At 53.5% G+C, this 25,904-nt stretch overlaps 1 protein-coding gene across 2 annotated transcripts in view; it reads left to right on the top strand.

The window, feature by feature from the left end:
• The window catches only part of SDK2 (sidekick cell adhesion molecule 2), a 265,790-nt gene that overhangs the window by 196,019 nt on the left and 43,867 nt on the right, over nucleotides 1-25,904 (top strand). For both annotated transcript variants that reach the window (XM_049637694.1, XM_049637693.1), the window contains 14 exons: nucleotides 3,664-3,804; nucleotides 5,285-5,466; nucleotides 6,009-6,124; nucleotides 14,252-14,447; nucleotides 14,652-14,750; nucleotides 15,160-15,351; nucleotides 16,891-17,012; nucleotides 17,659-17,768; nucleotides 17,892-18,042; nucleotides 20,574-20,811; nucleotides 21,530-21,645; nucleotides 22,302-22,491; nucleotides 23,740-23,838; nucleotides 25,518-25,712. In XM_049637694.1, the coding sequence (XP_049493651.1) occupies nucleotides 3,664-3,804; nucleotides 5,285-5,466; nucleotides 6,009-6,124; nucleotides 14,252-14,447; nucleotides 14,652-14,750; nucleotides 15,160-15,351; nucleotides 16,891-17,012; nucleotides 17,659-17,768; nucleotides 17,892-18,042; nucleotides 20,574-20,811; nucleotides 21,530-21,645; nucleotides 22,302-22,491; nucleotides 23,740-23,838; nucleotides 25,518-25,712 (2,147 nt within the window). The remainder of the gene's footprint in view (nucleotides 1-3,663; nucleotides 3,805-5,284; nucleotides 5,467-6,008; nucleotides 6,125-14,251; nucleotides 14,448-14,651; nucleotides 14,751-15,159; nucleotides 15,352-16,890; nucleotides 17,013-17,658; nucleotides 17,769-17,891; nucleotides 18,043-20,573; nucleotides 20,812-21,529; nucleotides 21,646-22,301; nucleotides 22,492-23,739; nucleotides 23,839-25,517; nucleotides 25,713-25,904) is intronic.

The following is a 25,904-nucleotide window of genomic DNA, read 5'->3' as shown; positions in this document are numbered from 1 at the left end:
TAACTACCACCCTCCTCTCTGTTTCTCTTAAATTCAGCTTTTGTAGACCCCGCGTACGAGATCGCACAGTGTTTGTCAGTGCAAATGGTCCTTCTTTCTCATAGCTGAATAATATTCCATCGTATATATCTACATCTGCCTGATGGACCCATCCATTGACAGATACGTAGGGTGTTTCCACATGCAGACAGATCTTCGAGATCCTGTGTTCATCTCCTGTGGATGGATGTTTTAAAAATTTGTTTTTAATGTCCTATTTTTGAGAGAGACAGAGTGCAAGTGGGGGAGGGGCAGAGAGAGCCAGAGTCCCAGAATCCAAAGCAGGCTCCAGGCTCCAGGCTGTCAGCACAGAGCCCGACGCGGGGCTCGAACTCATGGACTGCGAGATCATGACCTGAGCTGAAGTTGGACGTTCAGCCGACTGAGCCACCCAGGCGCCCCATCCTGTGGATGGATTTTTTAATCTTTTGTGGGGCCGCCATTTTGTTTTCCACACTAGCAGCACCCGTTTACGTTCCCACCCACAGTGCGCGAGGGTTCCCTTCTCTCCACATCCCTGACAATGCCTGTTCTGTCTTGTCTTTTCGATTTTCCATGACAGCTGATTTACCAGGTGTGGGGTGACACCTCACTGGTTTTCATTCACATTTCCTTTTCACCACCTGTTGGTCATCTGTGTGTCTTCGTGGGGAAAATGCCTATTCAGATCTGCCTATTTCTAGATCGGGTTGGGGGTTTTTTGTTGTTGGTTTTTTGGGTTACTTACTTATTTATTTATTGCTATTGGCTTGTATGAGTTCTTTATATATTCTGCATATTAGCCCCTTATCAGATATATGGTTTGCAGATTTAGCGTTTCATTTTGTTGGTTGTTTCTTTTGTCGTGCAGGAGCTTGTTCATTTCCTGTGGTCCCACTGACTTATCTTTGCTTTTATTGCCTGTGCTTTGAGTGCCGTCTCCTGGAACCCACTGCCCAGACCAACATCAAAGAGCTTGTCCCTATGTTTTCTTCCAGGAGTTTGACAAGTTAGGGTCCTACGATTAAGTCTTTAATTTTTTTTTCGTTGTTCTCCTTTAGATTTCCAGCTGATTCGATGTTTTAAGTTTATTTATTTATTTGGAGAGAGAGCGTGCGCACGTCGGGGAGGGGCAGAGGGAGAAAGAAAGCAAGAATCCCAAGCAGGCTCCACAATGTCAGTGCAGAGGCTGACGTTTGGGGCTCCGACTCATGAACCGTGAGATCATGACCGGAGCCCAAACCAAGAGTCGGACGCTCAACCAACCGAGCCACCCGGGCACCCCGTTTTTGAGTTAATTTTTGTGACTGGTGTAAGCTAGGGGTCCGGTTTCATTCCTCTGCATGTGGGCTGTCCAGTTTTCCCAACACCGTGTATTAAAGAGACTTTCCTTTCCCCACTGAGAAGAATTAATATCGTTAAAATGTCCGTGTTACCCAAAATGTCCATGTGTAAATTCAGTGCAGGCTCTATCAGAATTCCGATGGCGTCTTTCACAGAATTAGGAAAAAGAAAAAAACAGTCCTCAAATGTGTTTGGAGCCACAAAAGACCTTGAGTAGCCAGAGCTGTCCTATGAAAGAACAAAGCTGGAGGCATCACATTTCCTGATTTCACACTATACTAGAAAGCTGTAGTAATCAAAACAGCATGATATTGGCATAAAAATAGACACTTAGACCCATGGAACAGAGTAGAGAGCCCAGAAATAAACCTTTACGTATACGGTCAACTGATAGTTTACAAGGGAGCCAAGAACGTACTTGGCTCTTTAAAGGATTCTCTTAGGTGTGTGTATGCAGACCTCTGGCTTAAAACAATCGTTCGGTTTTGCCACAGTTCCAGTGAGCTTAAGTCTTTCTGGTTCTCACTGGGGGGATGCCACAGGGGTGGTGACACCGTCACAGGAGAGAGAGGTGGCAGCTAACAGGAGGGCACTTACAGGAGAATGTATTCGCTCGCTGCTGATTGAACGCCTACTATGTGCCAGGCTGTGTGTGGTCCATCAGTGGTTCGGGGAACAACGTGAACACGGCCCCAGCCCTTCAGAACTACAAGATCCCAACAGTGGAAAGCCTCAAAGCGCTGGGACATCTACCCTACACTTTCTCCACGTCTTCAGGCTTCATTTCAAACCCTGATTCATCTTCCTGATGAATCCTCATACTAACAGCCCTGAGTCACAAAGAATAAGGTGAAATCGCCCTCGCTGCGGGCTTTACAAAGACGTGGGAGTGTGCAGTACACGTTGCAAAGCTCCCGTCAGAAAGCAAAAACATAAAAATAAGCTGAAAGGGAGAGACATCCATCAAAAATAATTAACTTTTGCTTTTAATGGATGCGTGTCAGCTTTGCGGCACCCTGGTGGAACGCCGTGTCCCCTGGCAGCTCCAGAGGAGGCAATGCAGTGGCACTCGCTTCCGGAAGCGGGCGATGGGCTCGCGCACGCGCCTCGCCAGCCCCGCCCGGCCTGCCCGTCCCCAGCCCTGGGCCCAGCTGGTCGGAAAAGGAAACCTAGTTACAGCTTGCAACCGGGAAGTGAAAAATATCCCTGCTTCTGACATTCCTGGTCACTTATGACATCATCATCTCCAACAGCAGCTTCTTTGGCACGTGAGAAGCTGAGGCCGAGGTCCCTTTCCTGCACAGAAAATACACACATCTGGGGCTTTATAATGGTTTTTTTTAATTTTTTTTAACATTTATTTATTTTTGAGAGACAGACAGAGACAGAGCATGAGCAGGGGAGGGGGAGGGAGAGAGAGAGAGATACAGAATCTGAAGCAGGCTCCAGGCTCTGAGCTGTTTGTTAGCACAGAGCCCGACGTGGGGCTTGAACTCACGAACTGTGAGACCATGACCTGAGCCGAAGTCGGACGCTCAACCGGCTGAGCCACCCAGGCGCCCCTATAGTGTTTTAAAAATATTCATATATATACATGGTGTCATTTGAACCTCAACCAGTCTTATAAAGCAGACAGGTGGAGCTTTATTATACTCCTTTAAAAGATAAAGAAACAAGCTCAGAGAGGTTAAGTGACTTGCCCAAAAGCGCACAGCAGTTGTGCAGAGTCATCCAGGAACAAAGCAGCCTCCTCATTTCCCATTAAACTCCTGTGTTTGCCATCAAGACTAAGAGTAGAAAAGCCCACCCACTCTTGTTTTATGTTTATTTATTCTTGAGAGAGAGAGAGAGAGACAGAGAGAGAGAGCTTAAGGGGGGGAGGGTCAGAGAGAGGAGACAGAACTGGAAGCCAGATCCAGGCTCTAAGCTGTCAGCACAGAGCCCAACATGGGGCTCAAATTCACGAACCGTGAGATCATGACCCGAGCCAAAGTCGGACGCTTAACTGACAGAGCCACCCAGGCACCCCTGCACCCACTCTTTTTTTAATGCTTATTTATTGATTTTGAGGGGCGGGGAGAGAGAGTGCAGGCATGGGCATGCGAGCAGGGGAGGGGGCAGAGAGAGGGAGGGAGAAAGAGAATCCCAAGCAGGCTTCGCACAGTCATCGCAGAGCGTGACGTGGGGCTCCAGCTCACGAACCGTGAGATCATGACCTGAGCCAAAATAGAGTCAGACACCTTAACCAACTAAGCCACCCAAGCAACCCGTCCCACCCACTCTTGACGTTTTTATATCCAGGGTCTCCCTTCCCGAGGAACCCCCCACGGCCCCTCCACAGAACGTCATCGCCAGCGGCCGGACCAACCAGTCCATCATGATCCAGTGGCAGCCGCCTCCGGAGAGCCACCAGAACGGCCTTCTCAAGGGCTACATCATTAGGTAGGCGTCCAATCCCGGGAAAGGTAGGGCAGCCCAGACTCAAGGGGAGGGTCGGACGTGGACTGGGAAACAGCAAGGTCACGGCGGGTCTTTCCCCATCTAACGAGGGCCCGGCAACAAGAAGTGCCTTCACTGTGTTATGAAAGACTTGGGTTAGACATATAGAAGAACTTCCAGAAGGCAGAGCCTTGGAAACCAATGGGAATGCTTGAGGGAGGGGGTACGGTGTAGTGTCCTCAAGGCTGTATGGGTGGGCAAGTCTGCCACATGTCACGGCTCCACAGGCCCAGGGAGACAGGTACATATTCAAGGGGCCAACCACCCAGGAAACCAAAAATATTCCAGCTGAAACCAACTACTGGGTCAAGAACTGGTCAAAAAGTGGACCTCCTTTCTTTGGTCCTTACTGCCAATTGAAGCCCAGTTATATAGACTTTTCTGTCTCCCCTTGACCAAGGGCACGTCCCTGATAACCTCAGACTGAGTTATTAAGTGCTATTAGTTCGGTTTTGTGAATTAAAATTAGCATAAATGGAAGTTACTGAACATTCACCAATGTTCTGAATTCTGGCTGGCTGCAAATGGCATGTGCCTTTTCCTATAGGCTTACGCTCTCTGCAAGAAGTTATTGTTGAGTTTGCTCCATTATCGGTTCATTTTGTCGTGAGCTTTTGGTGACCCCAAATCAGCAGTGGTTCTCAGAGGGCGGTCCTGAGGCCGGCAGCAGCATCGATTTGAATGCAAATTCTCAAGTCCCACACCTGACCTACCGAATGGGAAACTCCGGGGTGGGCCCAGCAAACCTGTGTTTTAACAAGCCTTCCAGGGGGTTCTGATGCGGGGTAAGCCTCTGAGGACCACCGCTATGGGGTGTTGTAACACATCAAAATAATTTGAGGCCTCTGATTTTCCAAAAATGGGTAGAGGCTATCCAGCCTCCAAAATCTCGCCTGAACAGACCCCACTTCTTTATTACCGTGTGTTCTTCTTCCAGTGGAAGGTCGAAATTGGCAAAGTAGGTAGCCTCAGGTGTTTTCCCTTCACCTAAGTGAATGACCGTCAAAAGGGGAGCCACTGTTTGGAGGGTATAAGAAAATGAGCCCAACCTTTGGTTGGACTTGGCCCTCCATCAGTGAGCCCTCCAAGGTGAGGCCAGTGTGATCTCCCCAGAACTCTTATTGTCTGTGGTCATGTAGCCATCTCCCCAGTGTCCTGCCCCATCAGAAAGAACAGACACCTCCACTAGGCCTGTGCTATCCAGGGAGATGGCCGTTGGTCACCTGTGGTTTTGACTATAAAGGAAATAAAAGTACGGGTTCCCAGTGCCAACCACGTTTCAAGTGCCCAACAACCGTATATGCTCATGGCTGCCATACTGGACAGCGTGGGTATGGAACGCTCGCACCGTGACACCCGGTTTCCTGGGCACGCGCCAAGCAGGCTGACTCCAAGCCACCGCATCCTGCCTTCCGCCCCTCAGGTACTGCCTGGCCGGGCTGCCTGTCGGGTACCAGTTCAAGAACATCACGGATGCCGATGTCAACAACCTGCTGTTGGAGGACCTCATCATCTGGACCAACTACGAGATCGAGGTGGCCGCCTACAACAGTGCCGGGCTGGGTGTCTACAGCAGCAAAGTCACCGAGTGGACACTGCAGGGAGGTGGGTGGGGACTGTGACCAGGGAGGACTGGTGCTTCTCTCTCTCCCAGGCTCGCACCTGTCGGTCCTGTACCTGTCCCGTCCTGCCTCAGCCATGTCACCTGTTGTATCCAGTCCCGAGCTATTGCCCGCTGCCCCTGGCTACCCCGCAGGGTGGGAGGGTCCTGAGGGAAACAGGAGTTGGGGGGAGCACGAGCACGGCAGAAGCTTCCGGGTTACAGGGACCTTCTATGCAGTCCACCACAGGATCACGAGACTGCTCACGGAGTATCGTACATAAAAACCTCCCTGAGTATTTTCACAGCCCTCGCTTCTGTTTCTTGGTAGCCTGTGAAATGGGTCAGGCGAGTTTTATTAAACCCACACTAATCTAGAGAAAGAGGATGTCTTAAGTCCACAGAGCAAGGGGGGAGAAGGGGTGGGGCGAAGCGGAGTCTGCAGACCCCATCCCTGTGTTTGCTCTGCGTAACCGGGCAAGACTGACCGTGCTCTCTTGCACCGCCCCCCCCCCCCGCCGCTGCCCGCACCTCTGCTCTCCTCCAGTCCCCACCGTCCCTCCTGGCAACGTGCACGCAGAAGCCACCAATTCCACGACCATCCGCTTCACCTGGAATGCCCCCAGCCCCCAGTTCATCAACGGCATCAACCAGGGCTACAAGGTATGTGAGGCCCCTCCTGGCCCCAAGAGGAGGCCCGGGGATTCTCCGAGGGAGGCCAGGGGCTGAGGAGGAGGGGAAAAGGGGAGGGATCCCCCCCATCCGTTCGAAATCATTGGTTCGAGCCAAACAAAGGACGTGTGGTCAAGGCCAAGGGCTCACAGGCTCTCTCTAAGGCCACTTCCAGGCTGGGGCGGGGGGGGGGGGGGGGGGGGGGGGGGGGGGGGGGGGGGGATCTGGACACTGCCCAGTCTGTGACCCAGTGCCTGGGAGTTTTCTCGGTGAGACTAGGGTATAAACGAAACCAGATTCGTTTCGGGCTCAGAAACACTTGGGCATAGCCATGGCCTCAGAAAAATCCGGAATCCACTTCTTACCGCCAAGCTGTGGCTCTAACAGGCATCCTGCTGGGACACACGTCCTTGGCATAATGTACCTGACCCCACAGAGAGTATGGTTAAGGGCACAGGACTAGGACCCTGACAGATGTGGTTAAGATCCTGGCTCTGGCTGTGCCCCTTACTGGCTCCCTGGACAAGTCCTATAAGCTGTCTGAGCGTCCCTCCTTCGATGAATGTTTACTGAGCCCTACTATCCGCACTGTTCTAGCTGCTGGAAACCCAAAATAAATTCCCATTTCCTCATTTGTGAGGGAGGATGATAATGACATCCGTCCCTTGGGGTGGAGTGAGGATTAAATGAGATGATATTTGTAATTCGTTGAGCACAGTGACAAACACATTAACAAGCGCTCAGAAAATGATAGTGGCCGTGGTGGAAATGTATTCGTCTGATCAGGCTTTCCTAACCAAGTGCCGCAAAAATGGATTTCCTTCCAGTTCCAGAAGCTGCACGTTTTAGATCAAGGTGTCGACGGGGCTGAGTCCCTCCGAGGCCTCAGTCCCTGGCGTGCAGGTGCCACCTTCTCCCTGTGTCCACACGTGGTCTTTCCTCTGTGTGTCCAGATTTCCTCTTCCTAGAAGGACGCCGGCCTTGCTGGACTACAGACCACCTTAATGGTCTCATTTGAACTTTCTTGCCTCTTTAAAGACGCTCTGTCCAAATACAGTTACATCCTGAGGTCTTGGGGGTTAGGACATCCACGTGTGAATTTGGGGGGGGGGGGGGGGAGACACGGTTCAGCCCGTGGCAACTAATAACAGCAGCTGTTGTAGTTGTTATCATTGTAACTGTGCTAAAAATCAGGACTTTTCGGGGCTCCTGGGTGGCTCGCTAGGTTAAGCATCCGACTTCGGCTCAGGTCATGATCTCACGGCTCATGGGTTCGAGCCCCGCGTCGGGCTCCCCGCTGACAGCTCAGAGCCTGGAGCCTGCCTCAGGTTCTCTGTCTCCCTCTCTCTCTGCTCCTCCCCCATTCACACTCTGCCTCTCTCTCTCTCTCAAAAATAATGAAACATTTAAAATTCTTCGTAATAAATAAGCATTAAATTTTTTTTTTTTTTAATTTGGGATCTCAACGATCCCTTCCTGGAACCCAGACCTTGATCCCACACCTGGGTCTCTGCTCTCACCCCATGCCAACCCCCACTAAGAAAACTGCAGGTGGATCGCACAGTATGCGGTCCACACCATGGTTTACGGCTGTGCCCCCCCCCCGCCCCACAGCAGGTGGGAGGATGGGGTGGGCTCCCTCCAGATGCGGGAGGGGAGGCAGCGCATGTCAGGAGTGGGCCACCAGGGGGCAGGCCGTGAAGGGGAGACACTGCAGGGTCCGGCTTGGAGCCCAGAGACCTGGTGACCTCCTGGTGACCGCGGACACTTCCAGAAGGCTCCCGCACTCCCTCTGTTGCACGTTTGCGTGGGTGGAACAGCCAAGACGATCCCTAGGACTGGCAGCCTGGGCTGTTACTACTGCAAGCTGGGGATGGCTGGCCAGAAAGGGGACCGAGATTAAACCGCAAAGAGACATTTCTGTTGGGGTTGCAAACAAAGGAGGGATGGTCCAGAGCCGGGGCTCCCCCTGCCACAGCCCTCTTGCTCCCAGGAAGGCAGGGCGCCAGGGCCGAGCAGGGCCGTCCTGGGGCAGGGAGCTGCAGCTGAACATTCGCAGCGCGGGCTGCCTGGCTGGCTGGAGAAGCCTCCTAATTGGGACTCTGGGGGGAGGCAGCGGAGGGAAAAGGGGAGGCTCGCACTGTGCCGACGAGCTGAGCTGGGAACAATTAGCTTCTTGCTGCCAATTCTGAGTTTTCTTACACAAATTGGGGCGGGGAGGATAGGGCTGGGCTGCTTCTTTTTTTGAAAGGTTTTTTAAATGATTTATTTATTTTTTTGTTTTGAGAGAGAGAGAGAGAGAGCATAAGCAGAGAGAGGGGCGGGTGGGGGGGGCGACAGAGGATCTGAAGCGGGCTCTGTGCTGACGGGCTGTCAGCAGCAAGCCCGACGCAGGGCTCGAACTCATGACCTGTGAGATCATGACCTGAGCCTAAGTCAGACGTTCGACCGACTGAGCCACCCCTGGTGCCCCTGGGCTGCAGATTTCTAAGGCAGGTGCAAGTGGCCGGGACAGTTCAGGCAATTCAGGCCCAGACTGAGTGGGAAGAGGCCACAGAGGCTCAGATTGAAACTCCAGAGCCTATGCCTTTTCTTGCATTAAAAAGAAAATGTGTCATATGCGTTCATGGTAAAATGGTAACTATAACTTGATTTTTTTTTTCTAAGTACAAATGGATATAAGCAGGCATTTTGTTTCTTCTTTGGCCTTCGGTATCACAGGGAGGAAAACAGCAGTGCCTGTCCCTTCCCTTGTGTACCTCCAACGAGAATGGACTCCCCCCACCCTCGCCTTTTAATTGTTAAAATTTTTCCAACATCTACAATAGTAGAGGGAAAACCGTAATGACTTTAGAAGACCACAGTGTATCCTGACGTCAGCAATTACTGGCTCATGATCAAACGTGTTCCTTCTATTCCCCAACCCTCTGCCTCTCCCCTGGAATATTTTTAAGCAGATCCCAGGCCACTGTATCCTTTCCTCCCTAAATATTTCTGCAGAGAAATAGCATAAAGCCTCTGTTCAAAACACAACCACAGTAACCACACTGTCATCATTGTGCCTAAAAATATCAAGCCCCCTTGCTATCGTCAGATATTCGGTCAGCGTTCACATTTCCCTGATCACCACATCATTTCTTTTACTGGTTGGTTTATTTGCTTCAGGGTCCAAATGAGGTCCACACGACCGCAATTGGTCCGGCTTTTTTAGGTCTCAGCTGATCTATAGATTCTCTCTCTCCTTTCTCTCTCTCTTTCTCTTGTAATTTATTTAGTAAAGAAACTTAATCATTTGCCCTATCGAATTTTCCACAGCCTGGATTTTGCTGATTGCCTCTCTGTGGGGTCATTTAACACATTCCTCTGAACACTATATTTGCAGTAAATTGGAACTTAGAACTGGAGGCTTGATCAGATTCAAGGTTTGATGATTTGTTTTGTTTTGTTTTTTCCAAATATTACCTCCTAGATGGTGTTGTGCATTTACATCAGAAGGCATAAAGTCTGGCTGTCTCTCTTACTATTGTGTGGTGACCATTGATCACCCTGTATGATATATTATTATTTCGGTAGGGTTGCAAAGTGGGGACAGTCAAATATTATAATTTCTCCTTGATTTATTAGCTGAAACACTTTCAAGTAAAAAGAAGTTACCCCTTACTAACTTTTTGGTTACCCGAAGGTTCAGTTCATCTAGGGAAAGCATGGTAAAAGTTTAGTCTTCTCCCATCACTTAACCAGTTTTCAGGAAAATGAATGCGATTCCTTAGCATTTTCTAAAGTGACAGATGAGTCACTTTAGAAGGGGGGGCATGGGATGGGAGTGGGGCATCTTTTTGTCTTGTTTTTAGTATATTACTATGTACTTAAGGATTTTTAACACATCTGGTATGTTTCAACCCACTGCCATTACTATTTGTGATGATGCCACATTGACCCATCGTCGGCCTCTTTGGTTGGGGAGTTCTTTTGACAGGGCCCCGACAGTCCGATAGCTTCCTTGCAGTCTGCCAGGATGGTCCAAGCTGTCCCCAATTCCTGCACTGTCCCTGGGATCAGCCACATCTTCAGAGAACCTTGTCCCTTCCAGGAGGAAATGATAGTTAGATACCAAAATCTGGGCATCAGGGGTGCTCCTTGTTCTAGCACTGGATGCCATTTTCAGGCTCCGTTAATGGACAGCTTGGAAATAATGCTTCTTCTCCGCCCCCACCCCCCGCCTCCTCCTCCCTCCCTCTCCTCCTCCTTCTTCTTCTTCCTCCTCTTCTTCTTACCCCCCTGTTCCTCCTTCTCCTGATAAAACACATACTGATACTTCCAACTCAATTTCAGGGCTATAAGATCTTTAGTAATCTTATTGGCCTTTGTCTCTCTTTGCTCCACACTGAAAATCCAGTACCTACAACACCAGCATAAGTACCTGTCTACTTTATCCCAGAAACACCCACAACACTTTCAGAACAGTAATACCACCGCAGGGACTACCGAAATAGTGTCCAAAATAGTGTCTGATTATCTGCAGTGCTTTCCCTTCCTAGGGTATATCCCGCTAGGAATGTACTTCACATGGCTGTGCTACAAAATCTCTGGAAATAGTTTCTCTCTGTGTAATTTCGCTACAGCTCAATACATCATTAGCTTCGTTTGTTTCATTTCGGTTTTGATTTTTAGGGATTGATTTTTTAATTTAATTTCGTTCTGTAACTATGGAACATATTTACATGGTTCCAGCGTTAAATCTACAAAGTAAATTCAGAGAAAGTCAGCCTGAATTCTGGTCCTTTCCTTCCCCACAGGTTTGATTTCTTTTTGCCTGCTTATTTTGGTTTTTCTTTTCATTTCTCTCTTTTTTTTAAAGTTTATTTATTTATTTTGAGAGAGAGTGAGTGGGGGATAGGCAGAGAGACAGGGAGACAGAGAATCCCAAGCAGGCTCTGCTCAGCGCAGAGCCTGACATGGGGCTCGATCCCACGACTGTGAGATCATGACCTGAGCTGATACCAAGAGTCGGATGCTTAACTGACTGAGCCACCCAGGAGCCCCTCGTTTCTTTAACATAAACAAATGCATACATATATACATGTGTATCCTCTCCTTCCTAGATAAATGGCAGCGTTCTCTACACACTTTTTTCCATCCTGCTTCTTTATTTACAGTATATCCTGGGGATCACTTCACAGGAGTATAGAGATTCCTGGTTCCCTTTTTGACATCTGTATTGGACTCCATCAAGTGGCTTTCCCATAGTTTTGTCAACCAGCTCCTCAGGGATGACATTTGGATTGTTTCCAGTCTTTTACTATAATAAACATTTCTGCAGTGAAATAGCTCTGTGCCTATATATCTTTTCATATTTTTCACATTTAACTTTGGAATAGATTCATAGAAAGGAGGTTGCTGGATCAAAGGATAAGCGTACATATAATTTTGCCCCTCTTGCCAAATCCTTCCATTATTTTTTTTAATTTTTGAATTTAATTTCTTAAACAGGAAATATATTTACGTGATTCAAAAGTAAAAAGATAGATGTGTGGCAGAAATCCTGTATCCAGTTCCAGCTCTTCATACGCCTGCTTCTGTCCCACCCCCGAAACTCTCCCCACTCCTGGCAAACACTGTTGTTAATTTCCTACAAATCCTACCAGAATGTTCTGTGCGAACCCATGCACATGCAGAGAGAGAGAGAGAGAGAGAAGGAAAGACAAAAGGAGAGGGAAAGAGAATCTCTCTACTTTTTTGCTAGCTCCGGTAAGCTAGCAGGCCATATAATACCATCCTGCTCTGAGCCCCGTAGCACATTGACTCACTTCATCCCTCCTCCTGGCAGCCGGCAAGACAGCTATCACTGCTCCTTGTAATAGCCTGAGGCTCGGAGAGGTTGCGTGACTTTCCCAGGGTCACACAGTAAGTGACAGCGCTGGGTTCTGCTTTTCTTCCTCCCTTCTTTGGACGCACATTCTGCTCCCCACACATAAACACACGCCTCCGACACCAGCACCCTTCAATGACAGGGCTTCCACTCTCCAAGGGGGCGCTGCCTGTCCCAGGAACCTAGATCGGGTGCTTTTCCCCCAGCACGCAGGCTCCCGTAGCCCCCCACCCATGCTGAGGACAGCCCGGTCTGTTGGACTCTGAGCCCAATGGCCTGATAGAGTAAATCAACACCGACCCTGGCTAACGAGAGCAGACACACAGACACCGCGATGCTCACCTAACAGCTGTGTGGACCTTTGAGAGACAGGCCTCCGTCCTGGGTCTAGGGGTGGGCCCACAGATCTGAAGCCAGCCCCTGGCTGGTCCATGCGCACCGACCAGGCCCAACCTTCGTGGTCCTCGGTTCCCTTTCTGCAACAGCACAGGGCAGTGATTCCCATCCAGTCCTTGCTGCGATGATGCAATGGGACTGGTGGGGGATGGGCTCACCCCAAGGCCAGATGCAGAGTAGGAACTCCTAGCAGAGCTCCACCCGGGGCTGCCCAGAGCCCACCTCCTTTCAGGGAATAGGAGGTGCAGAAGGCAGCTGTTGTCCTCCTGGCCTGAGGGAGAAGGCTCCTGACCCCCAGCCTCCTCCTCTTCAGACGCAGCTAAACGACTGGCGACTCGCATCGCAGAGTAAATATTCTGAAGCAGCCTTGGTCCTGCCGCCATCTTGGGCTTCGGGCCTGGAACCATAAGATGGTGAAGTCGCTCAGAAAACCACCCAGCCGTCACCCTGGGCGCTTCTGGGTCATTTTTGAAGACGGTTCCCAGTGATACTGTTTTAAGGCACCTATAAAGAGATTCTTTGTCCTTTCTTCCGGAAATAACAGTCGTGACTATAATTGGCCTGAACCCAATAAAATAATATTTACCCAGATTTTGCACTTGCTGTGGAACACACCACACAATTAATTCTAATGGCGTAATTAATTCAAATTTACATTAATTAAATTAAATTAAAACATTAAACTTGTTTCTTAATCTACTCCAAAGAAGTTCGGCAATTTAATTGCTATGAAACAAGATAACCTCAATAAGGAGGATATTTAACATACTTATTAAATGCCACTTAGTATTTCTGATTAGTATTTTTAGGGTCTAATTAGTGTCTAATTAACTTGCTATAGGCTATCTTTTCACAATACCAATTAAATTTCAAAACATCCTTTATAAACACGCGGCCACAGAAAGAAGATGAAGCATTGTTATAGGGGCGAGTTAATCAGGAGACATCAGTGTGGTATTGTTTTATATCTATAAATACTGGTGCTTATTAAAACTCATCAAGTATTGCTTTTCACCATTAATTGCTAGTTAATCAACTTCAAATAAACGAGGAACTCTCTGAGACCAGCTGTCATTGCTGGAGACAGATGAAGGGCCCAGAAACCAGGCGTGTGAGGGGACAGTTCAAGAGGCAAGAAGAGAAGGAAAGGAAGGCAGGAGGCACGTCCATTCCAGGCGGGGTGTGCAGAGGGAGGGCAGACAGGAAGCCAGGCTGAACCTCCAGACGGGGTTTTCTCGCTGAAGCTCCACCTCCAGGTCGTGGAGTCCCTCCAGTCCCTCCGACTGAAATCCCAACTTGGAACTAGAGGAAAGGGGTAGCCGAGGAGGCAGCTCTGGGTGGCGGGGGGACCCCAAGGGAGACCCTGCCCAGCCCAGAGGGAGAAAGCCATAGGAGCCTCGGTATTGGAATCAGAGCCCTTGAGCTGTGTGCTATAGTGGGAGTCACTGAGCCTCTCTGAGCTCATCCGTAACATACAGGGTGGGCTCCACGCTCAGAGGGACCCCCGTTCACCTTGCATTTCTTAAAAATTGTTTAACGAGGGGACCCTCCCTTTTCACTTTGCACTGAACCTGCAAGTTCTGTAGCTGATCTGGTAAAGACCTCCCTCGTGAGAGACCGCTCGTAGAGAGCAAGTTCGCTCAGTGAACGAACAGTGCCCCAAAGCAAACTCCCAGAGGGACAGATGCTCGTGACCTGTGAGTGGCTGCATGGCCACCCCTTCCCTGGGAGGAGGGACCCTAGGGAGCTGGGCTCCTAGACTCTCTCTGTCCATTGGCCCAGACTGTGGGAGAGTGCTCGGCCTCTTCTGGAACGTTCTTGCTGCCCTGCCTGAATTGCCGGCCTCTCCCCAGCTGATTGCCTGGGAGCCTGAGCAGGAAGAAGAGGTTACCATGGTGACTGCCCGGCCCAACTTTCAAGACAGCATCCACGTGGGCTTCGTGTCTGGCCTGAAGAAGTTCACCGAGTATTTCACCTCTGTGCTGTGTTTCACCACTCCCGGAGATGGGCCTCGGAGCACCCCCCAGCTGGTGCGCACCCATGAGGACGGTAGGCACCGCCCAACCCCTGCTGTCCCTGCCCCCTACCACTCCCCTACCCAAGAGCCAGGCTGAGCGCTCCAGGCACAGGGGGATCCCGCCCTTGTTTCCCATCCTGGGGTGCCCCTGGAGCACCACTGGCCGTCTTGAAGACAGTGGCCTCTCTCTGGATCTGATTGGCATTGGGTGGGGTGGGGGTCCTTTTGGGGTACAGTGCCTGGACCTGTGGGACACCTGAGCTTCAGTGAAATCCTAGACACCTCGCTGAAGGTCAGCTGGCAAGAGCCAGGAGAGAAGAATGGCATCCTCACAGGTAGGCATCTCGGTGTTACTGAGCCAGGGGGTGAGACAGGGCCATCTAATCCATCCCCCCGCCTTTGACCAGTGCTCGTCCAAAACCTCCCAGCAGGCCACTCTTTCTTAGAAAGTATTCAGAGGAGGCTTTCAGCCCACCGGCGCCCAGGTCAACCCAGCTCACCTGCCACAGGCCTCAAGCAGCCGCCATGATAACTCACCCCCTCCCACAGTCCCCACCCAATAGAGGCATTCCACCGAGGTTACACCTGCGGCCCCAAGCACGATGTCCCCAGCTCCCTCGGCCCCATTGCTATCAACGCATGTCTAACTGCCAGACTAGTGAAGAAGGGAGAAGCAGAGGAAGAGGGCCAAAGCCAGCTTTGGGTCACAGCCAAGCTCATGCCACCACTCGGGGCTCTCCCCAGGGTACCGGATCTCCTGGGAGGAGTATAACCGAACCAACACCCGAGTGACCCACTATCTACCCAACGTGACCCTGGAGTACCGCGTCACGGGCCTCACTGCGCTCACCACCTACACCATCGAGGTGGCCGCCATGACCGCCAAGGGCCAGGGCCAAGTGTCTGCGTCAACCATCTCTTCTGGGGTGCCTCCAGGTGGGTGCCCCCTCTCAGGGGCTCCTGGCCTCTTGGGGTTCTCCTAACCAAGAGGCTTCCCTTTTGCTCAGGAAAACTGGCTTTCTTCCCACAGAGCTCTCCCTGCCTTGGGTCCACGGTCCCTTGGCTTTCACCCCAGAGCGGGCTTACTTCTCATGGCTCCAGGTATCTGGATGGAGGCTCTGTGGGCTCACTGCTTCCTTCCACAGCTCTCAGGAAGGCATAGTCCCCCAGAGGACCCCATCCCTGTCTCATCCGTGCCCCCCCCCCACACCAGGGGGGCAGTGTGGAATCAAGCCATGGTATCTCTGATTCAGGGAAAGAAGTCTCACTGTCCCCCAGAAAGTCCAAATGGGATTCCAACCAGTGGAAGTGTTGGTTGGGAAAGGGGTAGAATCAGGTGGGAATAATTTTTAAGTTTTTTTTTAAATTTATTTATTTTTGAGAGAGAGGGGGAGGGGCAGAGAGAGAGGGAGACACAGAATCAGAAGCAGGCTCCAGATTCCAAGCTGTCAGCACAGAGCCCGACATGGGGCTCCAACTCACAAACCATGAGATCATGACCTGAGCCAAAGTCGGCCGCTGAACCGACTGAGCCCCCCAGGCGCCTCTAGGTGGGAATAATCTTAAACAGCTTGTAAAGAACAAGCTGAGATCTGCTCTCAGCCCTGCCCCTGCCAAGCTGTCTGCGACCTTGGGCAAGTCAAGTGGCCCCTCTGTGCCTCAGTTTCCCCATCTGTATCTATGGGAGATGGACTGGAGAACCGCATGGTCCTGGCTGGATCTGTAAGTTATGCTTATGACACCTGGTCAGAGTCCCTCAACCTGCCCCAAGAAATGGTTGGGGTAAACGAGCTGACTCGGTCAACCCCAACTGACAATAACCATAATCCTGACAAATAGTTATGCCTGGAGCTACGTGCTATATATACCTCAATTCATTCAGTCCTCACAACGCCCCTGAGGCAGATGATATTATCATCATCATCGCCATTTGACTGAGGAGGATACTGTGGCACAGAAAGTTTAGGTGACTTCCCCAAAGACACCCAGAGTGGAAGCAGTGAAGTTGGATTCCAGAATCTGTACTCTTTCTGTTCGTCCTGAATCCCAAGGCTTCTGGTCAGAAAATAGGGGCTGCCTCCCGTGCCCACCCCTCCTTCTTGTCTTCTTCAGCCTCAGTTGGGTTTGGGAGGGCTGAAATGGGTTGTGTGTGGGCGGAGAGGAGGATTCGTTCTGGAAGCCTTCGCATGCCCAGCTCCTGTTTCCTAGCCCGGTCAGCCTCCCCGTGGCCCCGTGGCCCTGAGAGACCCTCCCAGCCCCCAGTGCTGTGTCAGGCCCCTGGTCTGCACACAGAGCCTGCAATGCAGGAAGAAGGCTGTTGGAGAGCTGCAGCCTCAGCCCCGCTCTTCCTAGGAGGTTTCTAGAGAAAGGGTGGCACACGGCCCCTCCCCTGCCTTCCCACCCCCGCCCCTTCCTCCTGTTCCATGTGGAAGGACCTTCTCCTCACCTGATCTCCTTGCCTTCCCTGTTTTCCAGAACTCCCAGGGGCGCCCACCAACCTGGGCATTTCCAACATCGGCCCCCGCTCCGTGACCTTGCAGTTCAGGCCAGGCTATGATGGCAAAACCTCCATCTCCCGCTGGCTGGTAGAGGCCCAGGTAAAACCTGCCATGGGGGAACCTGCAGCCCGGGCAGCCGGCTCCCTGGCCTTGGGCCCACCCGTGCTCTTGAGTGCCACTCATACGCATATTTACATCCGGGTGCATCTCCATATGCCACTGTCAGACGGCCCAACACACCAGAAGTGCCCACAGTCCCCCGTACCACCCCCATTTCCCCTGACCGCCATACACGCACATAACCGTAAGTGGTTGAGTCTCCGCTCTGGCTGCCCCGGGCCACAATTATAAGCTCCAGCACCTGCGCTGCACCCCCAGAAAATTCTGATTCTCAGTTAGCTGGGGTTTTAGAGGCATGCCAGGGTGCACAGCAGAATCACCTGGCGAGCTTGTTAAACACACAAATTCCTGGTTAACAGCCCAAGGGATTCTGATGGGCTGGGTCCAGGGCCAGGCTGTTGGCGTGGGGGGTTTCTAGTAAGCATTTCACCGTATTCTGATGCAAGACGGCTTGGGGGGGGGGGGGGTCACACCTGAAGTCATGTTTAAGGGCCTAGAAAGATGGTGGCCCCGCTTGGCGCCCCTCCAGACCTTCTGCAGGCAGGGCTTGACCTCTTAGAAAGCGGGGCACCAAACATCCCAGCCCCACAAGCTGGGCAGGTCTAAGAGTGTCTTCCTTTTCCAGGTAGGCGTGGTTGGGGAGGGAGAAGAGTGGCTGCTGGTTCACCAGCTCACCAACGAGCCCGACGCCCGCTCCATGGAGGTGCCCGAGCTCAACCCCTTCACCTACTACAGGTACCAGGGCAGGACGCGGCATTGGGGGAGGGGAGCAGGGGCGGAAACTGCCCAGACCGGGACGGGCTTTGGCCCTGAGGTCCTGCTCTCATCATCTGGCTCACTCCCCACCCCCCACCGCAGCTTCCGAATGCGCCAGGTGAACATCGTGGGCACTAGCCCACCCAGCCAGCCTTCTAGAAAGATCCAGACCCTCCAGGCACCCCCTGACATGGCGCCTGCCAACGTGACCCTGCGCACGGCCAGTGAGACCAGCCTGTGGCTCCGCTGGATGGTGAGGCTCCCCCAAGGGCAGTGGGGATGAGATGACTCCTTGGTCCTTGTCATCCTGCAAAAGTCATGGCCCTTAGGTCACACCAAAGGTGGGGCGGGGGGTGTCCACCAGAATACCCAGAGCCCCCTTCTCTTTTCTTTGCACCTAGTATCTGGTAAGGTGCCCAATCATCAGTCTTAGCCAAATGAACAAATCCCCTATGTGAGAAGGAGCTAGAAAACACTGCGTCACCAGGTGGCAAGCATTTTACCTGTTTCCTTCCATTTAATCCTCCCAGTAATCCCGTGAAAGACACATTGCTATTGACATTCACAGCTAAGAAAACCGAGGCTCAGAGAGGTTAGGAACTCGCCGGGGCCACACAGCTCCCAAATGGTGGGTCTGAGGATCAAATGTAAGTTGTCCCGTCTGCACTGAGTTTGAGAGTGAAGGGTTGCTTCTGAGGTCGACGGGCAGGTGAGGGAGACCATCCCCACAGGTCAGGGTTACCTGTGAAGGGTCATTACCCCAGGTGACCCTGCGCAAGGTAATAATCCGAACATGCTGAGGGCTTTCTCTCCTGCCAGGCACTGTTCTGAATGCTTTACTCAAAGTCAAACACAGAACCCTCTCCACGGGCTTGTGACAGCAGAGTGATCCTGGCCCCTACTTTACAGATGAGGAAACTGAGGCAGAGAGAAGTCAAATAACTGACCCAAGTACCCTCCCCCACACACGTCCTCCCACATCCTGTAGTTAAGAGCAGGGCTCAGATTCCCAACCCGGGGAGCTTGGCCCCCAGAATCCACAGCCCTCACCACTGAACCCACGGCCGTCCCATCTTCTGGAGATCGGGAGAGGACATTTCTCCCCGATGCCTTTCCTCCAGGACAGCGTTTTTCCGACCGCTGCCCCCACAGAGCAGCAAACCAGGAGGTTCTAGGACCATACAAGAATTCTGAGACCAACAAACGTGGGGAACAGCACCACATGGCCCGGCTCCTCTCCTTAGGGAGCACTGAGAAGAACCTGCCTGACCCCGCATCACCAGCCAGCCTGGTCACATAACTCTGTCTTATTTCCACGTGAGATCTCTTACCACTTGTGCAAAACACAGCTTTGCAAACCCCCATGCTGTGGGATTTACTAGAAAGCCGTTACTCCCTTTCGCTTAGGTGGACGCCGGATAAAAGGAACTCATGGCACCATCAGTCCTGGACCAACATTAGTTATTAATTATGATTCCCCTCCCAGGGAGCCGGCGCCGAACAGAGCGATCTTTCCATCCGGTTCAGTGGCCCCGCGTGCCACGGGCAGGCCCCCCCCCCAAGCACGTGCAGCCCCTATTACTGTTTGCCCACCCCCTCCCTTCCTGGGCCCCCCTCCAGCCCGGCTCCCTGCCTCCCTCCTGCAGCTCTTCTTAAGGTTTCCAAACACTAAAAGACTATAGAGTCTGATGCCCAGGGGGTCTGGAGGAGGAATGAAAAGGCAATTGCTGTACCGTGCGGGGCCCCAGGCACCTCCAGACCCTCTTAATGGTGCACGGCCCGTTACCTTTCCCTGGCAGGTAAGGAAGCGTGAGCTCTAGGCCCATCGATTGCTGTCTTAATGGTCTCTGGTCGGCTTCCCTAAGTGTCTGTAGGGGCAGGGCCTGGCAAGAGGCAGTGAGAATGTAGGGAGTGAGGCAGAGGCCGAGGAACGGGAGGAAGTGGGTCAGAATGTGGGCAGCCTGTGGACCGAGGCTCTTCGGAGCCCCTGGGGAAGCAGAATGGCAGGGAGGTGAGGGCCTGAGGGCACCCGGGCCCCAGCTCTGCCACCTCCAGAGAGAATCTGAAGGCCGAGGCCGCAGATCACAGTGCACCCCCGCCAACCTGCACACACCTCCCCAGCTTCTCAACACCGCCCAAGTTCCTCCAAATGACCTTGAGCCAGCAGCCACAGCCCCACAGCCTAGGAAAGGAATCCGTCTTTTCTCTTGGCTGAAACTGAAACCAGAAGGAGGAGGCTGAAAATGCAGCAGGAGAAACTGAAGTTTGCCGATGGAAGGACTTGACAGAAACTGGTGTCCCATCCACGCTCGAGATGCTGTCCCCCCACGCTGGCTTCTCCAAGGGCGGGCATGAGCTGAGACCAGGCATGTTATAGGCAATTAAAGAAGTGCGTGTTGGCAGCCTAAGCGAGGGAGTTAAGTGATAAAGACAGCCAAGGCCAGAGGTGCTGTGCTCATCAGTGTGTTGGACAGGCAGCCTGTGTGGGTCTGCTCTCCATCCGACTCCCTTGGCGGGGTAGCAAGTTTCCCATGCGTGCAAGAATGGCTGCTGGTGCATCCTTAGAGCTTGGAGCAGAGAGACGGGGAGATGGGGGGAGCCGCCAGAAACACAGACTCACGCAATCCAAGCCGCACCCAGCGAGAGCGCCTCCCATGGGCACCAACAGGCTGGACGGTGGGCACGATAATCCCATAGGGCTCCCCGGAAGAGGGTGAACAAGCCAGAGGGTGCCACCCCGGGTGGACCTGGCCTCAGCAGCTCTGCCGCCCTGCCTTCCCGCAGCCTCTCCCAGAGATGGAATACAACGGGAACCCCGAGTCGGTAGGCTACAAGATCAAGTACAGCCGGGCAGACGGCCACGGCAAGACGCTGAGCCACGTGGTCCAGGACCGCGTGGAGCGCGAGTACACCATCGAAGACCTGGAGGAGTGGACAGAGTACCGCGTGCAGGTCCAGGCCTTCAACGCCATCGGGAGCGGGCCCTGGAGCCAGACGGTGATGGGCAGGACCCGGGAGTCAGGTACCAGCCACACCCCTGTTCCCAGCAGCCTGCAGCAGAGATACCCCCACCTTTGTCTCTCTGCCCTCCGGGCCTTCCAAGGGCACAAAGGCTGAGCTGTTGTTCAGAATAGGCCCAGGGTCACTTTCCTGTTTGTGCTCCGTGTCCTGGCAGAACACTCTCTGTTGTTGCCGTGTCCCCCAGCATCTTCTCACCGCCCCCAAAATCAGGGGGATCCCCACCTCTGTGGGTGAGCCAGGCAGTCTGCACCTGCAAAGTGCCCATCTCTCTGCCCTCATCTTTAACCCTGACACCCGGTAGTGCCTGCAAGAACCTGAGATGGGGAGGTCGGATTAGCTACAGAACATTCCAGAAACAGACAAGGGGTCACCCACAGATTATGAACCCCCAGCCTTCAGGCAGCCCTCATTCATCCACATGTGGTTTGCCCCTTGGGGCGGGGGGCGATTCTTGACACCTTTTAAAGGACATCCCTCCCCATCCGGTCCCTCCTCACGCTTCACTGCTGCACAGGCTGGAAGCGGGGTCTCATCCTAACGCTGGCCTGAGCTAACGTTGGGGAGACTCATGGGAAACCAGAAGCAACATCCGTGATGTTCCAGAACCAACAGGGATCACTGCAGGATAATTGGCTACTCGGGCGCTGCCTGCCACACTTCCTTCCCGTATAGGGCCGACTGTGTCGTGAGCTCCTGTCTGGTCCCTTTCTCTCCCTCAGTCCCATCCTCTGGCCCCACCAATGTGTCTGCACTGGCCACCACCTCCAGCAGCATGCTGGTGCGCTGGAATGAGATCCCCGAGGCCGACCGCAATGGGCTCGTGCTAGGTTACAAGGTGAGTCCCGGATCCCAGGACGCCCCGTCCAGGGTGCCCTGTCCTCATGACCCCTGGGGCCCAGGTCTCCGCCTTCTGCAGTGGATACACGGGGGATCCCGGAGGCTGTGCTCCGGTCGGCATGGCAACCAAGGACTCCTCCCTCAGGACTGGGAGGCTACCAGGGAGGCCCAGGTCCTTGGGGAAGCTCCCTCCCTCCCTCCCCCAGAGTCCCCGAGGGGCCACGCTGGCTGCCCCAGGCGTACTCAGCCCCTTGGGCCCAGTTCCCATTATCTTCTATAACTGCTCCCAAAGCTGCAGACTTCAGTTCAGCCCTGGCCCACAAGTTGGGAGATGTGGCTTGATGTTCCCACTCTGCCACTGCTGGCTCTGTGACCCGGGGCCCAGTCACGCCCCTCTCTGGGCCTGTTTTCCAACCTGAATGTTCTCTAAAGACTCTTCCACCTCCATGGCCGAGTGCATCTCTGTGTCCTCCGCTCTCCCAGAACCCGAGCTTCACCGTATCCCATGACCCTCCCGGGCCGAGCCATTCCAAGGAACCCAAGACCCCCAGCCCTACTCCCACCTGCCTCGCTCCTGGGGATGAGGCCTGGGGAAGGTGCTGGTGGGCAGGACCCAGGCGCAAGGCCCTCAGCCCCTGCCCTGTGCTCTGGCAGGTGATGTATAAGGAGAAGGACTCAGACTCCCAGCCCCGCTTCTGGCTGGTGGAAGGGAACTCGTCCCGCAGCGCCCAGCTCACGGGGCTGGGCAAATACGTGCTGTACGAGGTTCAGGTGCTGGCCTTCACACGCATCGGGGACGGCAGCCCCAGCCACCCTCCCATCCTGGAGCGGACGCTGGATGATGGTGAGTCTCAATCCCTGCAAGCCCGGAGAGGCTGGGGGCTCCCCTTCCTCCTGCCTGCCCAGCCCCGCCCCTCGGGGAGTCACACTCGGCCCCAAAGGGAACCATGGCTTCTCCTGTGGGAGGCGGGTCACTGAGGGCCACCAACCTCACCGCGAGGGGGTGCTAATTCCAGACCGTGCATCCCTGAGGAAGAAGTGATGCGAGGACAGTTTGGATCGGATTCAGTCTTTTGAGCAGAATAGAGACTTTGCCCCCGTTTTGATTAGTGTTTGGCCTGGGGCGGGTTCACTTTGAGTACAGGTCTGTGCAAGGGAAAGGCTTGATTTCCTGGGCACGAGCCTCCTAGTCCTGTTTGCAAAAGAACGATGCCACCCGGGCTCCAGGCATTGGTCCCTGCAGAACTTTCCGTCAAAGGCTGACCTACGGGTCCTTGACTCCCTCCCCTCTCCCCCACATAGACTCTCATCGCCCACCGCAAATATTGCTGGGGTCCAGACAAGAGTCCAAAAGGAAGCCCCAACACCATATGTCCACACAGTCCAAAATTATAAATCAACCTAATGGTCTGTTAAATTCAGTGTGTCTTATCCTCCTGGCTTGACCTGGAAGGCCAAGCTCAAGTTTAGAAATCTGAGACTTTCTGGAATTCTCTGTGGGAATGAGGCAGTGCGAGAAGAGTTGCCTGTCCGTGACCATCCTCCCCCTGCCCTGCCCCCTTCCCGTTCTCTCCCCTGCCGCGTGGCATTCAGTCTCCATCCACGAGCCCCACACAGCTGCCCCCTGGCCACCTCTCAGTCCAGAGGTGCAAGTCTGGAGGGCGGACCTGGGGAACAGGCCTGTGTAGACGCTGGAAAAGGAGGGCTCAGGCTCAGGCTCAGGGTGGGCCCCACAGCCGCCTCCCCGTGGGTGGACGGAAGTCAGAGTGGCGTCTTCTGAAGCACAGACCCAGGACCAGGCCCCCTGACCCAGTTCTGAGGGCAATCCTGTGTGTCCATATATGTGCACATGTACCCGGACACAGCTAAAAAGGAAGCCGGAGCCTGGTCCCTTCCAGTTCTGCCAAATAAGGCCTGTTTTCAGGGTAGAAACCTCACAGATTGCATCTTCGTGTCCCTTCACGGAACTCCGAGCCACATACTCCACAAAAGCTCATTGGGCTGAGTGTCCCCTTCCCCCGCGGCCCCGCCCACCTGTTCCACTGGAGCTGGACGGCTACACCGTCACCTGCTTCTCCTTTGTGCCCTGCAGTCCCTGGACCGCCCATGGGCATCCTGTTCCCAGAGGTGAGGACCACATCTGTGCGGCTGATCTGGCAGCCCCCCGCTGCCCCCAATGGCATCATTCTTGGTAAGCCCATACCCTCTCCCGTGCCCTGGCTACAGGTCGAAGGAGGAGGCAGAAGGTGTAAAGGAGGCCAAAGGAAGAGTGGCCCAGGAAGTGTCCACGCCTCCTCAAGAAGGATTTTGAGTTTTATTTCTCCCATTATAAATATTCTGGGGCACCTGGGTGGCTCAGTCGGTTAAACGTCCAACTTCGGCTCCGGTCATGATCTCACGGTCCGTGAGTTCGAGCCCCGCGTCGGGCTCTGTGCTGACAGCTCAGAGCCTGGAGCCTGCTTCAGATTCTGTGTCTCCCCCTCTCTCTCTCTGCTCCTCCCCCATTCGTACTCCGTCTCTCTCTGTCTCTCAAAAATAAATAAACGTTAAGGGGTGCCTGGGTGGCTCAGTTGGTTAAGCGTCTGACTAACCCTAAGTTCAAGTCATGATCTCATGGTTCGTGGGTTTGAGCCCCACATCGGGCTCTGTGCTGACAGCTCAGAGCCTGGAGCGTGCTTCAGATTCTATGTTTCCCTCTCTCTCTGCCCCTCTCCTGTTCATACTCTGTCTCTCTGTCTCTGTCTCTCTTTCTCTCTCAAACATAAATAAAAAACATTTAAAAATTTGTAATAAATAAACATTAAACATTTTTGGGGCGCCTGGGTGGCGCAGTCGGTTAAGCCTCCGACTTCAGCCAGGTCACGATCTCGCGGTCCGTGAGTTCGAGGCCCGCGTCGGGCTCTGTGCTGACCGCTCAGAGCCTGGAGCCTGTTTCCGATTCTGTGTCTCCCTCTCTCTCTGCCCCTCCCCCGTCCATGCTCTGTCTCTCTCTGTCCCAAAAATAAATAAAAAAACGTTGAAAAAAAAATAAACATTAAACATTTTTGAAAAAAAATAGAAATATCATTTGGCGGGCATGGTCAAGGTTCAGGTTCCTTAAATACGATTCATTAGCTTTATGCCCCCAAATACCCCACGACGCCAGCCATCTGGTAAACCTCAGCTGCTATTTGTAAGTGTGGCCAGGTGAGGGAGCACTGGCCAGCTCAGCACAGCCATTTCCGACCTAAGGCCCAGAGGAGGGAGACTACAGATCTGTAGCACCATTTTGCAGTCAAGATTCCTCCCCTAACACACACACACACACACACACACACACACACACACACACACACACACGCAGCCCCTCGGCGGGGGAAGACTCACAGGGTTGAAGTCAGCAGCTGCGTGAACTCGAGCAAGCCGGATCCCTCCACAGCCTCAGCCCCTGCACCTGTAGAATGATGGATTGCACGACCCGGGCCGCTTCCGGGGCTCTCAGGCCTGGCGTCCCGCGGTGCCTGTCCCAGAGGAATGCTGCGTCTCAGAAGGCAGCGTGGAGACCAGGAAGGGCACGTTCCCGGAAAGCCATGAGCCTGAACTCCCCTCAGTCACTTCCTAGCAGGTGGTCTGGCCCTCTCCAAGCATCAGTTTCCTCACCTGAAGCTGTTATGGGGGTCAGACTCTCCGTATAGAGTGTCCCCCACAGTCACACTCCCCAAGTGGGAGCTGAGGACACAAGAATGACCGAGAGGGCTTCACGCAGACGAACCACAGCCAAGGTAGCCCAGGTGCAGACATCGTGGTGGCAAGGAAGGAACAACCGCGTCTCGGGGCACTGGGGACGGCTGCCCTGCTTCCCAACACAGCCCATGTCCTTTCTTCCTGCAGCTTACCAGGTGACACACCGGCTCAACGCCACCACGGCCAACACGGCCACAGTGGAGGTGCTCGCGCCCAGCGCCCGCCAGTACACGGCCACCGGCCTCAAGCCAGAGTCCGTCTACCTGTTCCGCATCACTGCCCAGACCCGCAAGGGCTGGGGGGAGGCCGCCGAGGCCTTGGTGGTGACCACTGAGAAGAGAGGTGACTGCCCACTGGGGCTGGGGCGGCCTGGGGGCAGCCAAGGGGGAGTCCCAGCCAACCCAGGTGTTCCCATCCTGTCCTAGGGCGGCTGGGGATCAGCTAGTTAAGAGCCACATTGCCCTCACCTGGAGTGGAAAGTGGGCTCAAATCTCTGATGTCCGGGTCAGTGAGGGCTCTAGGGGACTTCTAGAA

The sequence above is a fragment of the Panthera uncia genome, chromosome E1 (assembly GCF_023721935.1).
Source record: "Panthera uncia isolate 11264 chromosome E1, Puncia_PCG_1.0, whole genome shotgun sequence".
NCBI classification, from domain to species: Eukaryota; Metazoa; Chordata; class Mammalia; order Carnivora; family Felidae; genus Panthera; species Panthera uncia.
Note: the sequence above shows the minus strand (reverse complement) of the source record. Positions and strands in the feature narration are given on the sequence as shown.